The 25454-nt window shown below is 38.5% G+C and overlaps 1 protein-coding gene across 1 annotated transcript in view; it reads left to right on the top strand.

Moving 5' to 3' along the window:
* LOC126271970 (ataxin-10) overlaps positions 1-25454 on the top strand; it is a 91460-nt gene that overhangs the window by 58413 nt on the left and 7593 nt on the right. Inside the window, exons 5-6 of the mRNA XM_049974429.1 lie at positions 13588-13778; positions 15282-15345. Coding sequence (XP_049830386.1) covers positions 13588-13778; positions 15282-15345 — 255 coding nt within the window. The remainder of the gene's footprint in view (positions 1-13587; positions 13779-15281; positions 15346-25454) is intronic.

Raw genomic sequence — 25454 nt, 5'->3', positions numbered from 1 at the left:
TAATTTTTCCCGAGGACATGCAGCTTTACTGTATGATTAAATGAAGATGGCATCCTCTTGGGTAAAATATTCCGGAGGTAAAATAGTCCCCCATTCGGATCTCCGGGCGGGGACTACTCAGGAGGATGTCGTTATCAGGAGAAAGAAAACTGGCGTTCTACGGATCGGAGCGTGGAATGTCAGATCCCTTAATCGGGCAGGTAGGTTAGAAAATTTAAAAAGGGAAATGGATAGGTTAAAGTTAGATATAGTGGGAATTAGTGAAGTTCGGTGGAAGGAGGAACAAGACTTTTGGTCAGGTGACTACAGGGTTATAAACACAAAATCAAATAGGGGTAATGCAGGAGTAGGTTTAATAATGAATAGGAAAATAGGAATGCGGGTAAGCTACTACAAACAGCATAGTGAACGCATTATTGTGGCCAAGATAGATACGAAGCCCACACCTACTACAGTAGTACAAGTTTATATGCCAACTAGCTCTGCAGATGATGAAGAAATTGAAGAAATGTACGATGAAATAAAAGAAATTATTCAGATAGTGAAGGGAGACGAAAATTTAATAGTAATGGGTGACTGGAATTCGAGTGTAGGAAAAGGGAGAGAAGGAAACATAGTAGGTGAATATGGATTGGGGCTAAGAAATGAAAGAGGAAGCCGCCTAGTAGAATTTTGCACAGAGCACAACTTAATCATAGCTAACACTTGGTTTAAGAATCATGAAAGAAGGTTGTATACGTGGAAGAACCCTGGAGATACTAAAAGGTATCAGATAGATTATATAATGGTAAGACAGAGATTTAGGAATCAGGTTTTAAGTTGTAAGACATTTCCAGGGGCAGATGTGGACTCTGACCACAATCTATTGGTTATGACCTGTAGATTAAAACTGAAGAAACTGCAAAAATGTGGGGATTTATGGAGATGGGACCTGGATAAACTGAAAGAACCAGAGGTTGTACACAGTTTCAGGGAGAGCATAAGAGAACAATTGACAGGAATAGGGGAAAGAAATACAGTAGAAGAAGAGTGGGTAGCTCTGAGGGATGTAGTAGTGAAGGCAGCAGAGGATAAAGTAGGTACAAAGACGAGGGCTGCTAGAAATCCTTGGGTAACAGAAGAAATATTGAATTTAATTGATGAAAGGAGAAAATATAAAATGCAGTAAATGAAGCAGGCAAAAAGGAATACAAACGTCTCAAAAATGAGATCGACAGGAAGTGCAAAATGGCTAAACAGGGATGGCTAGAGGACAAATGTAAGGATGTAGAAGCTTATCTCACTAGGGGTAAGATAGATACTGCCTACAGGAAAATTAAAGAGACCTTTGCAGGAAAGAGAAACACTTTTATGAATATCAAGAGCTCAGATGGAAACCAAGTTCTAAGTAAAGAAGGGAAAGCAAAAAGGTGGAAGGAATATATAGAGGGTCTATACAACGGCGATGTACTTGAGGGCAATGTTATGGAAATGAAAGAGGATGTAGATGAAGATGAAATGGGAAGTATGATACTGCGTGAAGAGTTTGACAGAGCACTGAAAGACCTGAGTCGAATCAAGGCCTCCGGAGTAGACAACATTCCATTAGAACTACTGACGGCCTTGGGACAACCAGTCCTGACAAAACTCTACCAGCTGGTGAGCAAGATGTATGAGACAGGCGAAATACCCTCAGACTTCAAGAAGAATATAATAATTCCAATCCCAAAGAAAGCAGGTGCTGACAGATGTGAAAATTACCGAACTATCAGTTTAATAAGCCACGGCTGCAAAATACTAACGCGAATTCTTTACAGACGAATGGACAAACTGGTAGATGCAGACCTCGGGGAGGATCAGCTTGGATTCCGTCGAAATGTTGGAACACGTGAGGCAATACTGACCTTACGACTTATCTTAGAAGAAAGATTAAGAAAAGGCAAACCTACGTTTCTAGCATTTGTAGACTTAGAGAAAGCTTTTGACAATATTGAGTGGAATACTCTTTTTCAAATTCTAAAGGTGGCAGGGGTAAAATACAGGGAGCGAATGGCTATTTATAATTTGTACAGAAACCAGATGGCAGTCATAAGAGTCAAGGGGCATGAAAGGGAAGCAGTGGTTGGGAAAGGAGTGAGACAGGGTTGTAGCCTCTCCCCGATGTTATTCAATTTGTATATTGAGCAAGCAGTAAAGGAAACAAAAGAAAAATTTGGAGTAGGTATTAAAATTCATGGAGACGAAGTAAAAACTTTGAGGTTCGCCGATGACATTGTAATTCTGTCAGAGACAGCAAAGGACTTGGAAGAGCAGTTGAACGGAATGGACAGTGTCTTGAAAGGAGGATATAAGATGAACATTAACAAAAGCAAAACGAGGATAATGGAATGTAGTCAAATTAAATTGGGTGATGCTGAGGGAATTAGATTAGGAAATGAGACACTTAAAGTAGTAAAGGAGTTTTGCTATTTAGGAAGTAAAATAACTGATGATGGTCGAAGTAGAGAGGATATAAAATGTAGATTGGCAATGGCAAGGAAAGCATTTCTGAAGAAGAGAAATTTGTTAACATCGAATATAGATTTATGTATCAGGAAGTCGTTCCTGAAAGTATTTGTTTGGAGTGTAGCCATGTATGGAAGTGAAACATGGACGATAACTAGTTTTGACAAGAAGAGAATAGAAGCTTTCGAAATGTGGTGCTACAGAAGAATGCTGAAGATTAGATGGGTAGATCACATAACTAATGAGGAGGTATTGAATAGAATTGGGGAGAAGAGGAGTTTGTGGAACAACTTGACAAGTAGAAGGGACTGGTTGGTAGGACATTTTCTAAGGCATCAAGGGATCACCAATTTAGTATTGGAGGGCAGCGTGGAGGGTAAAAATTGTAGAGGGAGATCAAGAGATGAATACACTAAGCAGATTCAGAAGGATGTAGGTTGCAGCAGGTACTGGGAGATGAAGCAGCTTGCACAGAATAGTGTGGCATAGAGAGCTGCATCAAACCAGTCTCAGGGCTGAAAACAACAACAACAACAACAACAATGTATTTTATTCTTTTTTGGGACAGGTATGGCTACTCTATTGGCTGCTGCTTCACAATGCAAGGATTTCATGTCTGTTTTGTGCTGACAAATGCAGTTTTTATTTTCTGTATTGAGTAGCTCATTTCCAAACACAGTGTTAAGATGTTTAATTTCAGATTGAAAGTGAGCACACAGATCTGCTTGTATTATGTTTTGATTGATGGAGCATCTAAAGTAGTCTTCTAATTATTGACCATTAACTTCACATTTCCACTTTTCTGCATTTCCATTATGTATTAAATGAGGATTGTGTGCCATTCATGTAACCGAATCCAGTGTATCTGTGCTGTGAGGTCAAATGAGAAAGGCGTCACTGATGTGCCATTGATGTGTGCTATAGAAAATAATTTGCACTCTACCTGCAGGCATTTCCAGAAACACAGGTGTCAGAAATCTCTCTCTCTCTCTCTCTCTCTCTCTCTCTCTCTCTCTCTCTCTCTCTCTCTCTTTGTGTGTGTGTGTGTGTGTGTGTGTGTGTGTGTGTTTGCAGGTACTCAGTGGCAAGGTTATAGCACCCAGACAAAAATCGGTAAGAACAAATGTGACCACAATGACTAAAAAGGTCATTAAACAGGGAGGGATAAATCCTACAGAATAACTCACTCACGCCCAACCTCACTGTCACCTGTCACCTGCACAGTCACATTACCACATATCCCTTAAGTTAATGTAATATTGGAGAAGTGTGCTAAAACTGGCAACTAAAACACAAGTAATACTGGAGAAGAGCTAATAGGCAGTTTTATGATGTGTATGGCCTTATTTAACAAAATACAAAGTTTTACAACAAAACATTGTTAACATACAAGAAGTTAGTGTTTCGCATTCAGATAGCTTTTAATGTTATAGAACTGAGCATACAAACACACAAAACAAATTTAATTTCAGTTTAAAGCCTTTTCACACAAAAATGAAAAGTATGGAAAAGTTCTTTGTGTTTACCCCACAATTTGCTTGACATTATTGGTAAAGAAGACCTTCATAGTAAGGATTATAATCTCTTGGAATAACTGATTTTAACACATTAACTCGTGATACTTTGGTGCAGAAATTGCAACTGATCCAGTGTACGGCTTTGGTTCAGTACTATGGCTAATGCAATCACCTTTGAATGCTCTTATCAGTTCAATAAATGATGAAAAATGTGGCTGCAAATAAATCTTGGAAGTAGATGCTTAGCAATAACAGGATGGCAACTTGGAAATTTTACCTAAAATGTATGAATATTTTATTTCAGTGCATAACTTTCTTCTTTCTGTTTTTCCTGTTTTGAAACAATTATCCTGTTTACTCTGTTTTACCCAACATTCACCAATTCCATAAATTGAAAGGAACATTTCTTTATACACTGGTAACACAGCATCATGCACTTTTGAGTCATAGTAAAGTCTACATTTTCTTCTTGATTCTCCAACTGTGGTCTTTTGCTTAACTTCTTTCCTGTGAACTAGGGTAGCAATACACTTTCTGTTGTTCCCAGGTCAAAGTGGACCAGAATGTACATCAAGTATTTTATTACAATTCTCCTCAGATATTGATTTTCAACAGAATTTCAATGATCACCTTGGATCCATTTTCCTAGGTTATGTTGTTGTTTAATTTGTTGTCATCTTTTCTTACCAACAGTGCTTACATATTAGATGCTTTTCAGTCTAGAAATTTAACTTCATTTTGTTACTACACAGAAGGATCTGCTTTACCTTTTTTAGCATGCTTTCTTATTATTTCATAACCTGTGCTCATAGAATCTATCTTTACAGCATTATTCAGGATGTTTACTTGCACCTTTTGACTTTCCCTTGGAGTTTGATCATATGACACCACCGCATTTTAAACAGCTGCAACTGATCATACATTGTCATTTTTTCTACTTTTTGGTTTCTGACAGGTTTCAGATAGAGTATATAATTATAAGACAGCGATTTAGGAACCAGGTTTTAAATTGTAAGACATTTCCAGGGGCAGATGTGGACTCTGACCACAATCTATTGGTTATGAACTGTGGAGTAAAACTGAAGAAACTGCAAAAAGGTGGGAATTTAAGGAGATGGGACCTGGATAAATTGACTAAACCAGAGGTTGTACAGAGTTTCTGGGAGAGCATAAGTGGAAAATTGACAAGAATAGGGGAAAGAAATACAGTAGAAGAAGAATGGGTAGCTTTGAGGGATGACGTAGTGAAGGCAGCAGAGGATCAAGTACGTAAAAAGACGAGAGCTAGTAGAAATCCTTGGCTGACAGAAGAAATATTGAATTTAATTGATGAAAGGAGAAAATATGAAAGTGCAGTAAATGAAGCAGGCAAAAAGGAATACAAACGTCTCAAAAATGAGATCGATAGGAAGTGCAAAATGGCTAAACAGGCATGGCTAGAGGACAAATGTAAGGATGTAGAGGCTTATCTCACTAGGTGTAAGATAGATACTGCCTACAGGAAAATTAAAGAGACCTTTGCAGAAAAGAGAAACACTTTTATGAATATCAAGAGCTCAGATGGAAACCCAGTTCTAAGTAAAGAAGGGAAAGCAAAAAGGTGGAAGGAATATATAGAGGGTCTATACAACGGCGATGTACTTGAGGGCAATATTATGGAAATGAAAGAGGATGCAGATGAAGATGAAATGGGAAGTATGATACAGCGTGAAGAGTTTGACAGAGCACTGAAAGACCTAAGTCGAAACAAGGCCCCGGGAGTAGACAACATTCCATTAGAACTACTGACAGCCTTTGGGAGAGCCAGCCCTGACAAAACTCTACCATATGGTGAGCAAAATGTATGAGACAGGTGTAATACCCTCAGACTTCAAGAAGGATATAATAATTCCAATCCTATAAAAGTAGGTGTTGACAGGTGTGAAAATTGATGAACTATCAGTTTAATAAGTCACAGCTGCAAAATACTAACACGAATTCTTTACAGACAAATGTAAAAGCTGATAGAAGTCGACCTCAGGGAAGATCAGTTTGGATTCCGTCGAAATGTTGGAACACGTGAGGCGATACTGACGCTACGACTTATCTTAGAAGCTAGATTAAGAAAAGGCAACCCTACGTTTCTAGCATTTGCAGACTTAGAGAAAGCTTCTGACAATGTTGACTGGAATACTCTCGTTCAAATTCTGAAGGTGGCAGCAGTAAAATACAGGGAGTGAAAGGCTATTTACAATTTGTACAGAAACCAGATGGCTGTTTTAAGGGTCGAGGGACATGAAAGGGAAGTAGTGGTTGTGAAGGGAGTGAGACAGGGTTGTAGCCTATCCCTGTTATTTAATCGGTATATTGAGCAAGCAGTAAATTAAACAAAAGAAAAATTCGGAGTAGGTCTTAAAATCCATGGAGAAGAAATAAAAACTTTTAAGGTTAACCAATGACATCGTAATTCTGTCAGAGACAGCAAAGGACCTGGAAGAGCAGTTCAATGGAATGGACAGTGTCTTGAAAGGAGGGTATAAGATGAACATTAACGAAAAGCAAAACGAGGATAATGGAATGTAGTCAATTAAGTTGGGTGATGCTCAGGGAATTAGATTAGGAAATGACACTTGAAATGGTAAAAGAGTTTTGCTATTTGGGGAGCAAAATAACTAATGATGGTCGAAGTAGAGAGGATATAAAATGTAGATTGGCAATGGCAAGGAAAGCGTTTCTGAAGAAGAGAAATTTGTTAACATCGAGTATAGATTTAAGTGTCAGGAAGTCGTTTCTGAAAGTATTTGTATGGAATGTAGCCATGTATGGAAGTTAAACATGGACGATAAATAGTTTGGATAAGAAGAGAAAAGAAGCTTTCGAAATGTGGTGCTACAGAAGAATGCTGAATATTAGATGGGTAGATCACATAACTAATGAGGAGGTATTGAACAGAATTGGGGAGAAGAGGAGTTTGTGGAACAACTTGACAAGAAGAAGGGACCGGTTGGTAGGACATTTTCTAAGGCATCAAGGGATCACCAATTTAGTATTGGAGGGCAGCGTGGAGGGTAAAAATTGTAGAGGGAGATCAAGAGATGAATACACTAAGCAGATTCAGAAGGATGTAGGTTGCAGCAGGTACTGGGAGATGAAGCAGCTTGCACAGAATAGAGTAGCATAGAGAGCTGCATCAAACCAGTCTCAGGGCTGAAAACAACAACAACAACAACAACAATGTATTTTATTCTTTTTTGGGACAGTTTGGGACCAGCTTACATCCTTGCTGTTCTTGTTGGATTGAGAATATCTGCTTCTGAGCATTTAGATTTCTCTGCTGAAGTAGGCCCATTACTTGCACTTGAAACTATACGATCACTGCGTTCTGAATTACTGCATCTAAGATAGTGAATACTGAAGGCTCATTTGCTGGTGACAATGATTCTGATAGTATGCTTGAAACCTGTAAGAGAAAAGAATGTCAGGTATGAAACTGCTACATTCTGACTTCCTTAAATTGAAGTTACTATGTGTTGTATGTTCATTTGCTCATGAGAATCATGTGGTGGATCACTTGAAACGTCTGAATAGAAATGGCAGATGATTGTAGGGCCATCATCAGTATACTACTTCCCCCAATTCATTATTATTTATTTATATTTGAATTTCCCAAATATCAATAGAAACCCCCAGAAAATTAGCTGGTTGGCTGTAAAATGTATATTCTACATACTTTAAGGCCACTCTGTTTCATTATTCTTGTAGCTCGATATTAATACCTACACACTGAGAGAAGTATCTACAAAATGAAAGTTAAGCTCAGCTACAGTAACATAAAATAAAGTAGAGAAATATTCACACAGCTCAAGTGAAAGCTAACTTTATTGTTATTGGTGAAGTTTGTTTTATAATAGGCATTACTGAAAATAGTGTGCTTCATTATTTACTGTTTTTGATATTCTGTTTAATTTTCTACATACATCAACTATTCATCTGAACAATTAATAACTCATTGTGCATTAATCACTACGCTATAACACTTTAAGAAACACAAAGAATGTTACATATATCGCCAACAAACTATGATAATTGTTACATTTCAGTTGAACCAAACAGTCCCAGATGGGTTTTTATGATAGTAATTCTGTATGATCATTCTTCATTGGCACAACAATGAAAAATGTGCTGTAAAATTCCAGCCACACACATTTTTTGAGAACAAGGTTTCGTGGTGGTGGTGGTGTTTTGAGCTATGGTTGCGTAAGGTAGTGATAGTGGATGGACCTGTGCTACCTCTTTTACAACACTGTTAACAACAAGAAGCAATTGTGTGACAGCCAATACCAAGTACTTTGTGTACTATGTTTTGCTTCATGTTATGCACTGCTCATTTTCCTTTTCTTACCTTGAAGTGACTGAAAAGATAAACCAGGATTAATCACAGGATTCGAGTACAACTTCCATGATTGTAAAAAAGATTGGCAATCACAATCACTATTTATCAGTTTAGCCTTACAGAAGCACAAACAGAGGAGAACCTCACAGTTCAGATGGCTCTCATACTTACATGTAACTGGAATGGGTTCAGAACACAAGAGGACAAACTACGTCTATTAACACAAGGAAGATCAGTGTATGCATCTGTCTTCAAGAGAGACATTTTACTGGTGCCCCTGAGCTACATAGGTAAACTCTCCACAAAAAGGACAATCTTAGTGGAGAGCTAGAGGTGGAGTGGCTATTTTCACAAAAACCACTCCTCACTTCTTTCCTTTACAACCAGCCTGCAAGCAGTTGCTGTACCAGTAAATGTGCATCATAAGTTAACAGTATGTTCTCTCTACATGCACCACATGAAGTGCTAAAGGAAGATACGAGGGTTGTTTTTTTAAGTAAGGGCCGTTTTTATTTTAAAAAAGATACAAATACTTTTCTAAAAAACTTTTATTTTCTGATTCTACACACTTTTACCTTTTTTTCTACATAGTTGCCTTGTTTATTTAAGCACTTGTCATACCGTACAACTAAGTTTTTAATTCCCTCTTCAATGAATTCGGCCGCCTGCTCCACCAGCCAAGAGTTCATGGCTGCTTTCACTTCAATTTCGTCATTGAAGCACTGCCCACCAAGTTGGTGTTTCAGGTACCGGAAAAAGAGAAAATCGCTAGGAGCAAGGTCAGGGCTGTGTGCTGCATGGTTCAAAACTTCCCAGCCAAAAGAATAAATCAAATCTCGAGTCTTTTGAGAGATGTGAGGCCTAGCGTTATCGTGCAGGAGCAAAACTCCTTTTGTCAACATGCCATGCCTTTTGCTTTGAATTGCTCTGCAGACCTTCTTTAGAGTTGCATATTAGGCATCTGAGTTGATTGTTGTTCCTTGTGACATAAAGTCCACTAGCAAAACACCGCGCCGGTCCCAGAACACAGTTGCCATAATCTTGCGCTTTGACAGCGTCTGTTTGGCTTTGACCTTGACGGGTGAGGCTGTGTGTTGCCATTCAATCGATTGTTGCTTGCTTTCAGGAGTAATATGGGATACCCATGTTTCATCTCCAGTGACAATTTGACTCAACATGTCATCCCTTTCTTCCTCGTAATGAATCAAAAAGTCCAATGAAGTGGCAAATCTTTTCCCTTTGTGGTCCTCTGTCAGGAGTCTGGGTACCCACCGAGAACACAGTTTCTTAAAGCTTAGGTTTTCAGACACAATTTTGTACAAAGCCAATCATGAAACTTGTGGAAATTCTAAAGAGAGAGTGGAAATTGTGAATCTTCTGTCCTTACGAATCTTTGTTTTGACTGCAGCCACCAAATCATCAGTGATCACAGAGGGCCTGCCTGAGTGTTCTTCGTCATGGACGTTTTGATGGCCATTTTTAAACTCTCTAACCCATTGATGCACTTTACCTTCACTCATTGCATTCAAGCCATAAACTTCTGTTAACTGACGATGAATTTCTGCAGCTGATAGGCTTCTCGCAGTCAAAAAACGTATCACTGACCGTATCTCACATGCGGCGTGCGATTCAATAATCGTAAACATTATAAAGTAGCACAGTGATGCATACACGTGAGCTACAGATCTGCAACTTGCATCAGTGTGAACGGGAAGGATGCCGGCAAGTGGCGCGGTGGCTTGTTGTGGTGTCCGCGCGAACTACGGGTCTATACGTGCGAATGGCCCTTACTTAAAAAACAACCCTTGTATGCTCAGTGAACTCCTTACTCAGGTCACCCAACCCTTCCTCCTCTCTGGGGATTTCAATGCACACAATGAGCTTTGATGCTCTTCAATTACCTACCTATCTAGATTTATCTGCTAGACTGAGTGGTACCTGAAAGAAGGGTGTCACAGTGGTTGATCAGTAGGTGTGACTGAACACTTTACAGCAAGCTTGCTGTGTTTGAATGCCATAATCGGTCATATTACCAAATTATCCACCACATTGCTTTTCTCTTCAGTATTCATACCATCTGTAAAGACAACTAGTCCCTTGACGGAGTGAGGAATTCCACTCTGCAATCTGGACGAAATGGGTGGCTCTGTGTAGTTTAAAATGCCAGCAAATCAGAGAGAACTTCGCAGCCTTTTGTGTAGTGAGAGCAAAATGCCACAAAATTTTTAAAAACACGAAAAAAAGAGCGTGGTATCTGTTCCTGACCACCATAAACTTTCCCCACTAAAAGCACAGTCATATGGGAGACTATCAGGAGGATATCCAGGACAAGATGGAGGTGCCCAATGGCTGCCGTAATGGTAAATAAGTCTCCAAACCAACATGTGAGACACTGGCCAGACAATGGTGGCCTATTTTTGCCACAGTTAACACCATTGCCAGTCAGGGTTTAAGTTTCCAGCACTATAGGGTGACTGCTGAGATGGAAGGTTGAGACTTCAGCTCCACCACTGATGAAGAATACAGCTGTCCACTTCTCCATGTGAGACCTGGGTTTTGCAATATCTGCAGCTTGTGAACCATCACCTGGTCACGATAGGGTTCCCTTATAGTGTATTATGGCACTTTGCTGGGTGGAGCATAGAAATCCTCTTTGCCATTTTTATCCGCATTCGGGCTTCAGAACACACACCTGACTCAGGGCAAGAGGTTATTTTAATTCCCCTTTTGAAACCTGTAAAGAAACACAGATACCCTAGTAATTATTGTAGTGGTGCATGGTAAAAATCTTACAGTGGATGGTCAACTGCCTTATCTGAATCTTAGGAGTCTGGCTAGAATTGGCTATACAACAGGCGTTCCTGCACTGGCATCACCTTATGGGTATATATTTTTTATTTCAGAAAGGCCTACGATACTACCTGGGGGCTTATTATCCACAGGTAGCTCCAGGGATGGGTTTTACGGGGATGTTTTCCTGTATTTATACAGTCCTTCCTCTCATCTTGGGATTTTTAGGTATCAAGTTGATGACATCCTCTCTGATTGCTTTGAGCAAGAGAAGTGTGTCCATCAAATTCTGTTTTAAATGTGACTTTGTTCGTCTAGGTAGTAATAATAACACACTGGTTGTTAAACATCCTGTCCAGTGTTCTTAGTTCATTGACAACTTTTGTCTCTTTGGTTCCTCCTCAAGCCCTGCAACAATAACTGATGTTGCAACTGACTGTTGGTGAACGAAAGGGTGGTGAAAAGGAATTTTAATCTCTCCATCGAGATGTCTGTCTGTGTCCTTTTAAACAGTTCATGTTCTGTTTCAAACTGTTGTTATTTGCAGGTGGGAACACAGCTCTTAATTTTAAAGACACATTGTGTTTTGTGGGACTCTAAACTTACGTGGTGGCCACACATTAGGGCTCTGAAAGGTGGTCCCTAAGAGCATTCAATATTATAAAATTTCTTAGCCACAATTTATGGGAGCAGACTGAACTTGTCTGTAAAAGCTTTACTGGGCCTTCATGCATTCTTGGCTTGATTATGGGAGCACATTGTATGGGGCTGCAAGACCCTCTTATTTAAAAATGTTTGATGTAGTGCACCATGAAGGAATTCGGCTGTCCACTAGGGGCTTTAGAACCAGCCCTATACCATGACATTGGGCTGAGGCTAGTGAGCCACTACTTTACATCAGATGATGACACTTCATGGTGAGACAGACCTGTAAAACTCTGTCCACTCCATACACACCTGCATATCAAAATGTTGCTTGTCCACCAATGAAAAATCTTTTCTTCATTGACAACAAGCAACTAGGTCCTATGGGATTCACGCGAAGGATTGCCTTTTAGACTGGTGTGGAGTTTTATATGAGGGTTGGAGCAGATCTTCACGTTGGCTCATAGAGATGCCCAGAATTATTTTAGACTTGTCGCATTATAAGAAAGACTGAACTCAAAGTTTTATGTATCAATCTCTGTTGTTTTCTTAACACTTTAGATAGGAGTATCACAGTTTTAAAGTTGTGTACACTGGTGGTTCCAAACAAGAGTATTCCTGTGGCTGTTCAGTATTGTTCCCCAACCATGTCTTCGGGATTCATCTGTTTTTTCCACAGAGTTCTATGCAATCCTGAAGGCACTGGAGCAGATGAGGCATCTTAAAGACAAACCGTTTCTCTTCTACTCCAATTACCTAAGTGCCCTTCAATCATTGCAGCATGTGTACCCAGCAGAGAAGCTGGTCATACTAATGCATTACAAACAGCAAGCATTATTCTGCTGAGTACCAGGGCATGTGGGAATTTGGAGAAATGAATGTGCAGACTGAGCACTAAGGAGGCCTGCAAAGACATGACATGACACAATGTGCCATTCCCTTGCTGGCTGTAATTTCGTAGTTGTCTGAGATCCATGAAATTGTGGGAGGAGAAGTGGCTGGCAGCAAGGGACAATAAGCTGGAGTTGTGGAGGTCAGCTATCCAGTTGTGACGTACCTGATGCCAGTCACTCAGGCCAGATAAAGTGACCCCAACCTGCCTCCAATCTGGTCAGTGTCCCTGAACACATGGTCTCTCTCTCTCTCTCTCTCTCTCTCTCTCTCTCTCTCTCTCTCTCTCTCTCTGTGTGTGTGTGTGTGTGTGTGTGTGTGTGTGTGTGTGTGTGTGTTCTCTTAGGGAATTGTTTCTGTTTTTCCTTGTAGTTGAGGTTTTAATCTTTTTGCCCTTTAACCCCATTTGTCTCATAACATTTTAGTACGGGCACTAAAGACTTTGCTGTCTTGCGCCTACACCTTCATCATCATTTATTTTTCTGAACCATATCAGATGAATGCCAGGATATGTCCTTCAACAATGCCACAACCATTTCACTTCCTCCCTCTTCTCTTAGTGAACTACTGCTCCAAGTGTAATGACATCACTTTTGGAGAAATTGTAAGGCGCTGCAAATTTTCAGCATAAACAGTTCCCATTCATTCTTTGTCACATTGTCATTACAGAGACTGAGATTCTGCTTGCATGTTAGTACATGACAAGAGGACTCGTATAAGTGACTGTGGGTTATGTGGTGCAAATACTTCAGTGATACTACTCCTTAAGTAACAAACAGACAATAATCTTATGTGAATACAGTTTGACAGCTCCTTGAAATGCTTTACATTATATGCACATTATATAGCTTTACTTAATTTATTAATAATAAAATTGTTTTGGTACAGTTTTACTGAAAAGCATGCAGAGTCTGGGACAGGAAGGTGATAATAATTTCTCAGTAATACAGAGTCTATCTGAGTTAGATTTGAAAGGAAAAGGCACTGCTCTGCAGCAGCATCCAGCCTTTGGCTTTAAAGTTGACCTGGTACGGCTAATGGGTAATCTTTGTTGGAAACACAAAGAAAATCAAAACCAGGTAAGTTTGTTAAGTTATTGTTTACATATGGTATTCCATGGATAATGTGTAGAATAACTTGGTTAATTTACTGAGCAGAAATTCAGATTAATTTGACTCTAAAGGTCATTCACTTCTTTAACTCAATTAAGTTGATTTTCAAGATATCTGTACTTAATAATAAATTTTGTAGTGTCAGCTACAAGATTCCTGTGAACATGCTGTTCTTTATTTACTATTTTGCCAGTCAGTCATCACATGTCTTTCTTTTTCTTAACTTAAAATCCTCTCACCTGACAATTTTTGGAGACTTATATGTATTATGCAGTGGCTTAGTTTCTATATACCCAAGAAATTGTCTAATGATTGAAGTTATTATGAAGCTGGCATTTAACAACTTAATTACCAGGTGAGGCCTGCAGGAAGAAAACGAGATGATGAGCTCGTTGATGAACCCAGCAGTCTTGTGAAATCATTACTCACACACACTCCCAAAGTGTGACACTACAATCTAATAAACTTTGTTTACTATTTACTCACATTAAAAGTATTAGTCTGACCATCTGCACATTTTTTCCATACTGTACAGAAATTGTCTGCTGGGCTAACTGCTTAAGTCAATCATTTATAACATCTAGGTAAGTTTTTAGATGTTTCAGGAGAATATAGAACCATAGAACAATTTTGACAGAAACAGTCAGTGACAGGTCTCTTGGAAATGTCTCATTAATGCCATTATTTAAAGTGAGCAAGTGTACAGAATTTGGGGAGTCCAAATTGTTGTTTTAGATGTGACATCAATTGATTGATACCAGTTCTTATTACAATTGAAAGAGTAATTAGTACACGGAAAAGTTACATACAGTTGTGTGCAATGTTACTGATACTAAATATTGTGGCTTTTTGCATGCACTTCACAAGGCTGGAAGTAACCTAAAAGTTTGGGATGGACAGTTCAAAGAATAGAATATTAGAATACATACAAGAAGCAAAGCCACACACATACAGACAAATAAAAATTACTCCATGCTCTTCAAGGAAATGAAGAGTGTAATTAATTCTATGGAAAGCAAAAATTTCTCAGTTGATATTTGAAGGAAATTATTAAAAACCTATTCTTCGGATATCTGCAATGTATTCAGTCACATATGCAATACATCAACATCACAGGGTATATTTCCAAAAAATATGCAATTGTCAGGCCCATTTTCATATCAGTTAGGAAGACATCCTGATAATTATCTACCAGTATCAATGCTTACCTTGCCCTTTAATGTGATGACTGAAGAGAATTGCAGGCAGTCCATGTTTCAATGGAGGGGAATAGTCTTTGGTTGTTGAAACCACCTAAAAATTACGCTTTTGTAGAGGGCTTGAGTTAAACATTAATTTTATTGAGGTAAGAGGAGACTGTTGAGAAATAAAATGGATTGTGGGAAGAGGAAAAAAGTTCAATGTCTTAATTTCAGGGGCCCCTCACATATTATTATTATGTTTGTGTATTTGAAAAAATGTCTGTTCCAGGTTGTTGAGCTTGAAGGTGTGCAGGTCCTCCTCGATTGCTGTAAAATTGATGCAAGAAATCCATGTATCCTTTACGTTAAGGAATAAATGTATTTCATTTGTCGTACAACTACATGGATTTCCTTAAAATGGTACTCAAAAACAGTTAGTGTTATTTGTTTGTCAATAGTATTCCATATATTCTTCAATTACAGCAGTACAAAATACATGTTGAGAGTCAATGTTGATCAGAGAATAATAAAAGTTGACATCAAATTGTTTAATAGGTACATAATTGGGGAAAAATGACTTGATTCAGTGTGGCTAGCTCTATAGAGTAAATGGTTGCATTGTCCAATAGTGCTGTATCACAAACCCGACGAATCACTGAAAAGATTTAAAAACACCATGTTTTCAAAAGTATTTCAGTATCAGAACTATATTATCTTGTTACATACATACATAACTCATTGATTTAATGTGTAAGAGATTCATCAGTATAAATAATGGAACTGAGATGCCATACATACTGTGTCAAAAAATCCTTAAAGTAAACATCAGTACAAATTTATTACATTACTCTATAAAGAAATGTGTCTCATTTAAGAATTCCATGACTGAGTAATAAAATTTTTGTACAAGGATGGCAAGTAATTTCTTTTGTAAACATAGTTCTGTAATGTGCTCCACAGCTCATGGTCTAGGCTAGCGTTGCTACCTGTATCAGGGGCACCGGGTTCGATTCCCAGCCGGATTGGGGATTTCCTATGCCCGGGGACTGAGTGTTTTTGTGTCCTCATCATATCATCATCATCATGACAGTGGCTAGATCGGATTGTGTACAGAAATTGGACTATGTTAAAATTGGCACTTTGTACAGGCACTGATGACTGCGCATTTGAGCACCCCACAAATGGATCATCATCCTAGTTCTGTAGTGTGAAAGTTTTACAGTTTTCATTTATTATAAATTTTCATAACCAAGTACTTGAGGAGTCTTGGAGTAGAGTTTTAATCGGCGAGATAGTAACATGAAATTGTCTTTGCTTCTTTTATCATACATTTGTTGAAAATGATTTTCTACACATAATTCTCCCCCCAGGGGGTTTGCCGCTCTTTGGCAGATTTGTGCTTGGCTCCACTGGGCCTCATCCTTTGCAGAATCTTTTCGCTTCTGTGCTGTATATCTGTCCTCTTGCTGTTCTTTTTCCTCTCCCTTGGGGTACATGTGTGGGACATTTTTGAGAACGTGTTGTGCATTTTCAGTAGCCTGACATCAGAACACTCTCTCCACTGTCTTTTGTTCCTTCTCTATTTTTCCATTCCCCTTCTCCTATCCCACCTTCACTGGTGTTTGAGGCTCCTCTTTTTCTTCTTCCTCCCTATGCACTCCTGAAGACCAGCCCAGTCGTCTGATGCATAACAGGTGACTGGGTAACGTGTAATACCCAGCCCCGGATTGATAGGAAGGGTTCGCATGTACCACTGGTACAGGTCAGGCCCGGGAAGGGGTGATTGCCTGAGTTGTTGCTTTTCCAAATTTGCAGTTGGTCCCTGTGTCAGGTGTTTATTAGGGGTGACATAAGGTGTAAACAAATCACCTAAGGTAGGTGTGTCCCCCTCTGAGGGGGCATGGGGGGGAAGGAGTGCCCAATCGGAGATGCTGGCAATCGTGGGGGATTTTCTCACAATGAGCCAATCATAATCTTTACAGTCTGTGTCTACTAAACATAAATTGAATGAGGCTGATGATTCAGTGACCCTTCCAGCTGCACCATGGGCAGTCCTTTGCTATGGTAAATCTGTTCATTATTTAGAAAGGTGTTGATGCAATTACTGGCCCTGTGAAATCCTGTTCTTCTTTATGCAATTTCACTTTGGTTTTGGAGACTACTTCTGATTGTCAAGCTCAACTCCTCCACAGTTATCTTATTCATGTCAAGGCCCATCAAATGTTGAATTCTTCATGTGGTGTTATTTATATTAGGCTGCTCGATAATCTGGCCGAGGCAGAAATCCAAAGGTACCTCTCTGATCAGGGCGTCATTGCAAGCCATCGGGTGATGAAAAAGGTAGAAGCATCATTAGTGCCCACAGGCACTCTTTTTCTCACATTTGACAGAGTAGTGCTTCCATCAAACATTGAAGCAGGCTATGAAATTATCACAGTCCAATTGTACATTCAGAACCTGATGCACTGCTACCAGTGTCATTGTTACAGCCACACTCGAATGTCGTGTCAACACTTGGCCAAATGCGTAACCTGTGGTAGGGATGCACACGAGGGCGAATGTCCTTCTCCTGAGATTGTCGCTTGTATCTTGATGAGCAGGCCATCCAGGAGATCTGCCTGAAGGAAAAAGCGTCTTACCTTGTCGCTTGCAAGTTGTTGGCTAGTCGGAAACCCTGTGTTTTATTATCTGGCACTTATAGTATTGTTCTTACTAAATCTTACTCCATAAAGGGCATCGCCACCCAGACATGATTTAGCTATGGGATTCTATATTTAGGGTTTGAATGAAGGGAACTAAAAAGAACGAGGCTGCAGAAATATTATAGGTGGCAAAATGTAACACACATGCATTTATGTCACAATTCTGGAAATGGAAACCCTCCTGGAAAGCAACAGAATGCGAACAGTGAACTACAGTAGATTAGATATAAATACTATTGAATATCATCAAAGGTAATTCATTACTGTTACCCACATCTAGATCTGCATGTGACTTGTACAACAATTCATTCATATAATAATTATTATTATTATTGCACATTACTCCCCTTAAGATAGTGTTTGAACTTCTTATCCTCCTCCTAAAATCTCTTGATTTTCAGACTGATTTCCTGTTTGCTTTGTTGTGTCTTTATTTTTCCTATTCTCTTACTTTTTTTCCTATTCTCTTACTTTTTTTCCTATTCTCTTACTTTCTTTTTCTTCTGATTTTGTGTTCATAATTTTGTTACTGAGTTTCTCTCTTTCATTTACCATTGTCCCATAAATTCCTGCTTGTTTTTAGGTGTCCTTGAACCCACTTTTTTTTGATTGAGCTGTTTAGTACACCAGAAATCCTCATTTTACTAGGGTTTAAAGCTGCTCTTTTCGTTCTTCCGTGTTTGTATATTTAAAAACTGGATTGTTTTGGAAATCAGCCTTACGCAAACACAATTAGTTAATTTTTATATGTATCCAGATATGTTTCGACACCAGTGTGTCAGCTTCTGTGGGACAAATTTTTATTTCTGTAAAGTACATTTATCACATTTGTTGTAATATACCTGCTGTAGGTCTAAGAAATACAATACTTGCAATTTGCTTCATTTTGTTTGGACACTCACCTTATACATCGCTAACTGAAGTGTATCGTTATACATTGATTTTAGTGCTCGTTTCATCTTTTTTTTTCGCCGTCATGTCATCTGCAAACTATTCATGAAGAAAATGATTTTGTATTTGTGGAGAGCTGTTTCAAGGGTAGAGGTTATGTACGTTTCTGTAATTAAATTTTCCACCCTGTTTCGTGTCCCTGGTTGGTGTCTCAATCAGCTGCTGTTTAGTGCATTGCTTTCACTCAGTTTTTCACAAATTTCTACTCACTACTTCACTTCTTATCACATGCACTTACACAAAATGTGGCGAAATGTGATCTGTGCAGACAATTTTGACAACACACTTAGTGAGAGGTGTTAGTTAGTTAGTTAGTTAGTTAGTTAGTTAGTTATATTACTTGTTCCATGGATCATGAACATGATTCTTTCGTAATGATGTGGAATGTGTCAAAGTACACAAGATTCATTTATCCCAAATAATCATTGTTAGTCTTATATACGGTACAATTGTTAATGCTTACTGTATTTCTTTGGCCTATGTCTACAAATTCATCTATGGAGTAGAAGGCGTTGTCATTCAGGAATTCCCTTAACTTACTTTTGAATGCCGATTGGTTGTCTGTCAGACTTTTGATATTGTTTGGCAATTGACCAAAAATCTTTGTGGCAGTATAATTCACCCCCTTTTGTGCCAATGTCAAATTCAATGAACGGTAGTGAAGGTCACCCTGTCACCTAGTATTGTAGCTGTGGACTGTGCTATTAATTCTGAAGTGATCTGGGTTACTAACAACAAATTTCATTTGGCTGTATATATATTGTGAAGCTACTGGCAATATCCCTAATTCTTTAAATAATTGTCTACAAGATGATCTTGGATGAGCCCCAGACATTATTCTGATAACACATTTTTGTGCAATAAATACCTTCTTTCTTAGTGATGAATTGCCCCAAAAGATGATTCCGTAAGAAAGCAACGAATGAAAATATGCATGGTAAGCTAACCTACTGATGTGCTTGTCTCCAAAATTTGCAATGACACTAATAGCATAAGTAGCTGAGCTCAATCATTTCAGTAGATTGTCAATGTGTGTCTTCCAGTTTAAATTCTGATCAATACAGACACCCAGAAATTTTGAACAATCTGCTTTAGCTAAAGATTTTTCCCCCACACTCTATATTTATTTCCGGTGTTATGCCTTTCCCTGTACTGAACTGTATGTACAGTGTTTTTTCAAAGTTCAATGAAAGTCCATTTGCGGAAAACCACCTAATAACTCTTTGAAAAACATTATTTGCATTTTCCTCAGCTGATTCTTGCTTTTTAGGCTTGATTACAATACTTGTCATCTGCAAAGAGAACCAAGTTTGCATCTTCATGAATATAATTAGGCAAGTCCTTAACATATATTAAAAACAATAAAGGCCCCAAGACAGATCCCTGTGGTACCCCATTCTTGATACATCCCCAGTCTGAATAATCTGATGCCCTTTGTGTACTATGTGGGTTTACTGTTTCAACCTTCTGCATTCTACCAGTTAAATATGAAGTGAAACATCTGTGTACTGAACCATTCATTCCATAGTACTTCAGGTTATCTAAGAGGATTTCATGATCCACACAATCAAAAGCCTTAGAGAGATCACAGAAAATCCCAATTGGTGATGTTCTACTATCCAGAGCATTTAAAATTTGATCAGTGAAAGCGTATATAACACTATCTGTTGAAACACCTTTCTGAAAACCGAACTGACATTTTGTTAAAACGTTATTCCCACTAATGTGTAAAGTTACTCTTGAGTACATTACTTTTTCAAACACTTTTGAGAAGGATGTCAGAAGTGAAATAGGACGATAATTGTTGACGTCTGTCTTGTCACCTTTTTTATACTAGAGTTTAACTATGGCATATTTCAATCTGTCAGGAAATATTCCCTGATTCAATGAGCTATTACATATGTGGCTAAGAACTCGACTTATCAGGTGTGACAAGATTTTAGTATTCTATTGGAGATACCATCAGTTGCATGTGAGTTTTTATTCTTAAGTGAATTTATTATTTTCTTAATTTCAGACGGTGAGGTGGGTAGGATTTCAATTTCATTTGTTTCTGCACCGGGAATGCCTCTTTCATATAGAGTTCTGCCCTATCTGGTGAGCAGCTGGTGCCTATATTTTCCACTACATTTATAAAATGATTATTAAAAATATTTTCAACCTGTGATTTTTCATTTATAAGCTTTTCATTGTGCTTAACAGTAATACTGTTGTCCTGTGACCTTGGTTGCCCTGTTTCCCTTTTAACTATATTCCATATTGTTTTAACTTTGTCATCAGAGGTGCTAATCTCAGACTTGATACACACACTTCTGGATTTTTTTATAACTTTCCTTAATATATTACAATATTTCTTATAATGGTTGAGCTTTTCTTCATCTCGACTTATTCTAGTTCCCATTTCCGGCTACAAGAAATTTTAATCCCTTTAGTCAGCCATGGTTTTTTATCAAGTTTATTTGAATTATGATTCACTAATTTCTTAGGAAAACTGTTTTCAAATATACCCACAAGTTTATCTTGGAATAAGTTAAATTTAACATTTGCATCAGGTTCCCGATAAACATCCTCCCAGTCTACTCTTTTCAAGCTTTCCTTAAATTGTTGAATTGTTATATTGTTAATTGGGCGTATTATTTTGTTTGTTTTTTTCACATTACTGTATGGAGCAAAGTCATGAATTGAAAGTAGCTGTGCATCGTGATCAGAAAGCTCATTCTTAATAGGATAGGTGCTTACTTCTTTTAATTTATCTTGGTCTATGAAAATGTTATCCATCAGGGTGCTACTGTCTTGTACAATACGAGTAGGAAAATCAATGACTGATGTCAGATTGTAAGAGCAAAGTAATAGTTCAAGGTCGTTCTTCTTGCTTGAGTGTTTAAGAAAATCTACATTAAAATCTCCACAAATGATAATGTGTTTTCCCTTTTCTGACAGATAACGCAGCAAGAGATCTAGGTTTTTAAGAAAAATTTGAAAATTTCCAAGTGGGGACCTATACACAGTCACAATTATGAATTTACCACTGTCCAATTTAAGCTCACAAGCGCATACTTCAATGTGCTGTTCTACACAGAATTTTGCGGTTTCTATGTTTTTAAAACTATGTTCCCCTTAACATAAATGGCAGCTCCTCCTTTCTCCATATTGTCTCTACAAAAATAAGTTGCTAGTTTATACCCATTAATATTTACATTTTCCATTCGTGTAGTTATATGATGTTCAGACAGGCACAGTACATCAACTTCTGTTGTATTTTTAATATTCTCAAAACAAATTATTAGTTTGTCTATTTTGTTCCTTAATCCCCTGATATTTTGGTGAAATATATTAACACAACTGTTTCCTCTACCTTTATTCGAACCATTTATTTTTTTACCTTTAAGAGCTGCCTGTCTGGACATCTTGTTCAACCTAAAAAAGGTGCCCCTATGCCCTTTTGGGTCACAGGGGTTTTGCCTTGAGTGCTAGTGGCCCCCTTTAGATGACCTACAATTAAATCAGCTAATCTATCCTTCCCTAGACTATTTAGGTGCAGGCCATGTCGAGTGTATCCCCATCTCCCAATGCTACCAACAGGCACTGTATAAATGTGTGTTTTTGCACCATCCAGCAGCTGCTCGCTCAACTCTCTGTTAACTCGCCACACAGAAGGGTTAACCGAGGGCTGATCATAATGCTGCAATACCTCAACAAAACCCACATTCGTACATCCTGTTGCAGCTCCTATTTTATCCAGGTCACTCTTAATATCATAATTCCTATCCATAGCCAGGCTGTTTCCTGCTCCACCTATACTATCACCTCATCATTCTTGTCAAAGTCCCTACAGAGTGGTCCTATGTCTTCTATCACCTGGCTAAGCCTAGCGCTTGGCTTAAACAAACTCGTGACCTGGTTGTTGTCATTGCCCACTTGTCCATCATTGGTCTTGTTTGTTATGGTGCTGATTTTGAATGTGTGTGTGTGTGTGTGTGTGTGTGTGTGTGTGTGTGTGTGTGTGTGTGTGTGTGTGTGTGTGTGTGTGTGTGTGTGAGAGAGAGAGAGAGAGAGAGAGAGAGAGAGAGAGAGAGAGAGAGAGAGAACAAAGAAAACAGAAGTTGTTTTTTTCTTTTTTATTGGTTATATTTTTTGTGGGAGAGTCACCTTTGTATAGTTCCAGTGTTCCGAACAGTGTTTTATTCCACAGTGTTGTATTTTCATTCAGGACTCTCCCTGTATTACTGCTTTTTGTACATGGTAGTTCTCTGTTGAGAGTTTTTGACAGAGACAGTTGCTTTCTCTGAGGATCTTAAGATGTTTTTTGGGCAGTGGTTTTCTTGTATTAGATGTTATGCAAAAGTGGACTGTGTACTATCACTTCTTAGAGCTCCAAGGCGTTTGGAGTACCTTGTTTTGAAATTTCTGCACGTTTGGCGTAGGTAGATCGGCTGGTATGAACTATGGGTTAACTGATATTCCAGCTTTGGAGAATTTGTCTGCAGAGGTGCTCTTAGATCTTAGATTCTTCTGTACTGTTACTCGTGCGGAATGATATTTGTAGCCCTTGTTTCTCCAGTATGTTTCCTACCCTGTGTACATTTTTGTTACTGTAAGTTAGTGTGTGCCATTCTTTACTCTTTGCAGGGTTTTCCTGGTATCCTGTGTTTGTATGGAGCTTGTGTTATTGGTTCTCTGTTGTGGCTGGTGATTTGTTAATGGTTTGTTCTCTTTTAATTTATTTTTTAGCTTTGTTGTTCAGTTTGTTTATTATTCTGTGTTGTACCCATTCTCTCTGGCTATTTGGTGTACATCTACATCTACATTATTACTCTGCAATTCACATGTAAGTGCTTGGAAGAGGGTTCATCAAATCGCAATCGTACTATCTCTCTACCATTCCACTCCCGAACAGCGCGTGGGGAAAAATGAACACCTAAATCTTTCTGTTCGAGCTCTGATTTCTCTTATTTTATTTTGATGATCATTCCTACCTACGTATTGTATTTAGTTCCTGTGTGTAGTTGAGTTTGTCCAGTGGAGTAATGTTGAGCCTGTGTAGCAAGTGTCTGAAGCTTGAGAGTTTGTGTGATTGTGGGTGGTTGGAGTTGATGTGAATTGTTGTACTTGCGGCTGTAGGTTTCCTGAAATTTCCAGAATTATATACAACACACAAGCAATAAACATAACAAAAAGAAGAAAAAACAACTTCTGTTTTCTTGGTTCTCTCCCCCCCCCCCCCCCCCCTCTCTCTCTCTCTCTCTCTCTCTCTCTCTCTCTCTCTCTCTCTCTCTCTCTCTCACACACACACACACACACACACACACACACACACACACACACACACACACACACCAGGGACACGAAACAGGATGGAAAGTGTAAGTACAGAAACATACATAACCTCATAACTTCTACCCTCAAAACAGCTCTCCACAAATATGCAATAATTTTCTTCATTGCTAGTTTGCAGATGACTTGCTGTCAAAAATTGATGAAATGAGCACTAAAATCTATGTATAATAATACAATTCAGTTAGCGATGTAATTTTAAGGATAGTGTCCAAACAAAATGAAGCAAATTGCAAATGTTGTATTTCTTAGGCCTGCAGCAGTTAGATTATTACAAATGTGACAAATGTACTTTACATAAAAATTTGACCCACAGAAGATGACACATTGGGGCGGAACATGTTTGGGTAAATATAAAAATAAACTAATTGTGTTTGCATAAGGCTGATATCCAAAACAACCCAGTTTTTATCAGAAATCCTCTTAATGAGTCTTGTTCATTTTAGGTATGTGTCCATAGAATGGTAGCCGGCCGCGGTGGTCTCGCGGTTCTAGGCGCGCATTCCGGAACCATGTGACTGCTACGGTCGCAGGTTCGAATCCTGCCTTGGGCATGGATGTGTGTGTTGTCCTTACGTTAGTTAGGTTTAAGTAGTTCTAAGTTCTAGGGGACTGATGACCACAGCAGTTGAGTCCCATAGTGCTCAGAGCCATAGAATGGTAGTCAGCTTTTTGGATCGTGTCTGTGAGCTTGTCTGTGTATTCGTATCATTCTTTGGTTGGGCTCCTCATCCTTGTATCATATCTGTGTATGGATCTAACTCCCCTCCCCCCCCCCCCCCCCCCTCTCCGAAGGGTTTTACGTTCTATTTTTTATTTTTTCTGTCTCTGTGTTACTTGATGCTCTAATTCTGGTCATTTATAATGTGCAGCGTGCTTCTGATAGTATGACTGTTTTGTGTTGCTTGAGTTTGGCCTGTTGTACTGTATTCATGTGAGTTTTTTTTACAGTTTCTGATGTTTCTCTTTTATTTCTATGTTGGCTGCCTTGTTTGAGCCTCCTATTTGTGTGAAGAATGTTTGTTTTTACTTGGAACAACTAAATATCTTGAGAGGTATGCATCATATGAAAAATTGGTTCAAATTTAAAGTTAATATTTATGAAGCGAACACCAGTCTGCGCTGAATCTGGCCACCACCTAAACCCCCCTCCCACCACACTTATTGGGGGTCAGTTTTTTATCTTCAAATGAGAACTACCTCCCCCCTGCTCTTTATTGCAGATTTGGATTCTGCACCAGAAAATAGCTAAGGTTTATTAAAAAAAATTCTTTCCACTCATGGTAGATGGTGCTGTAACCAACAAAATTTTGCATTTATGAATTGACTCATTTGATTTTACTTTATATATGCTATAAAAATGTAATTGGTACTTTTAAAAAAATTTAATTTAATTTTGTATATTTTATTGTACAGAAGAACTTTTACAGTTACACATTTAAATGTATGGTTAATAAACTGCTTTTAGCACTACC

The sequence above is a fragment of the Schistocerca gregaria genome, chromosome 5, assembly GCF_023897955.1.
Source record: "Schistocerca gregaria isolate iqSchGreg1 chromosome 5, iqSchGreg1.2, whole genome shotgun sequence".
Taxonomy (NCBI): Eukaryota; Metazoa; Arthropoda; class Insecta; order Orthoptera; family Acrididae; genus Schistocerca; species Schistocerca gregaria.
Note: the sequence above shows the minus strand (reverse complement) of the source record. Positions and strands in the feature narration are given on the sequence as shown.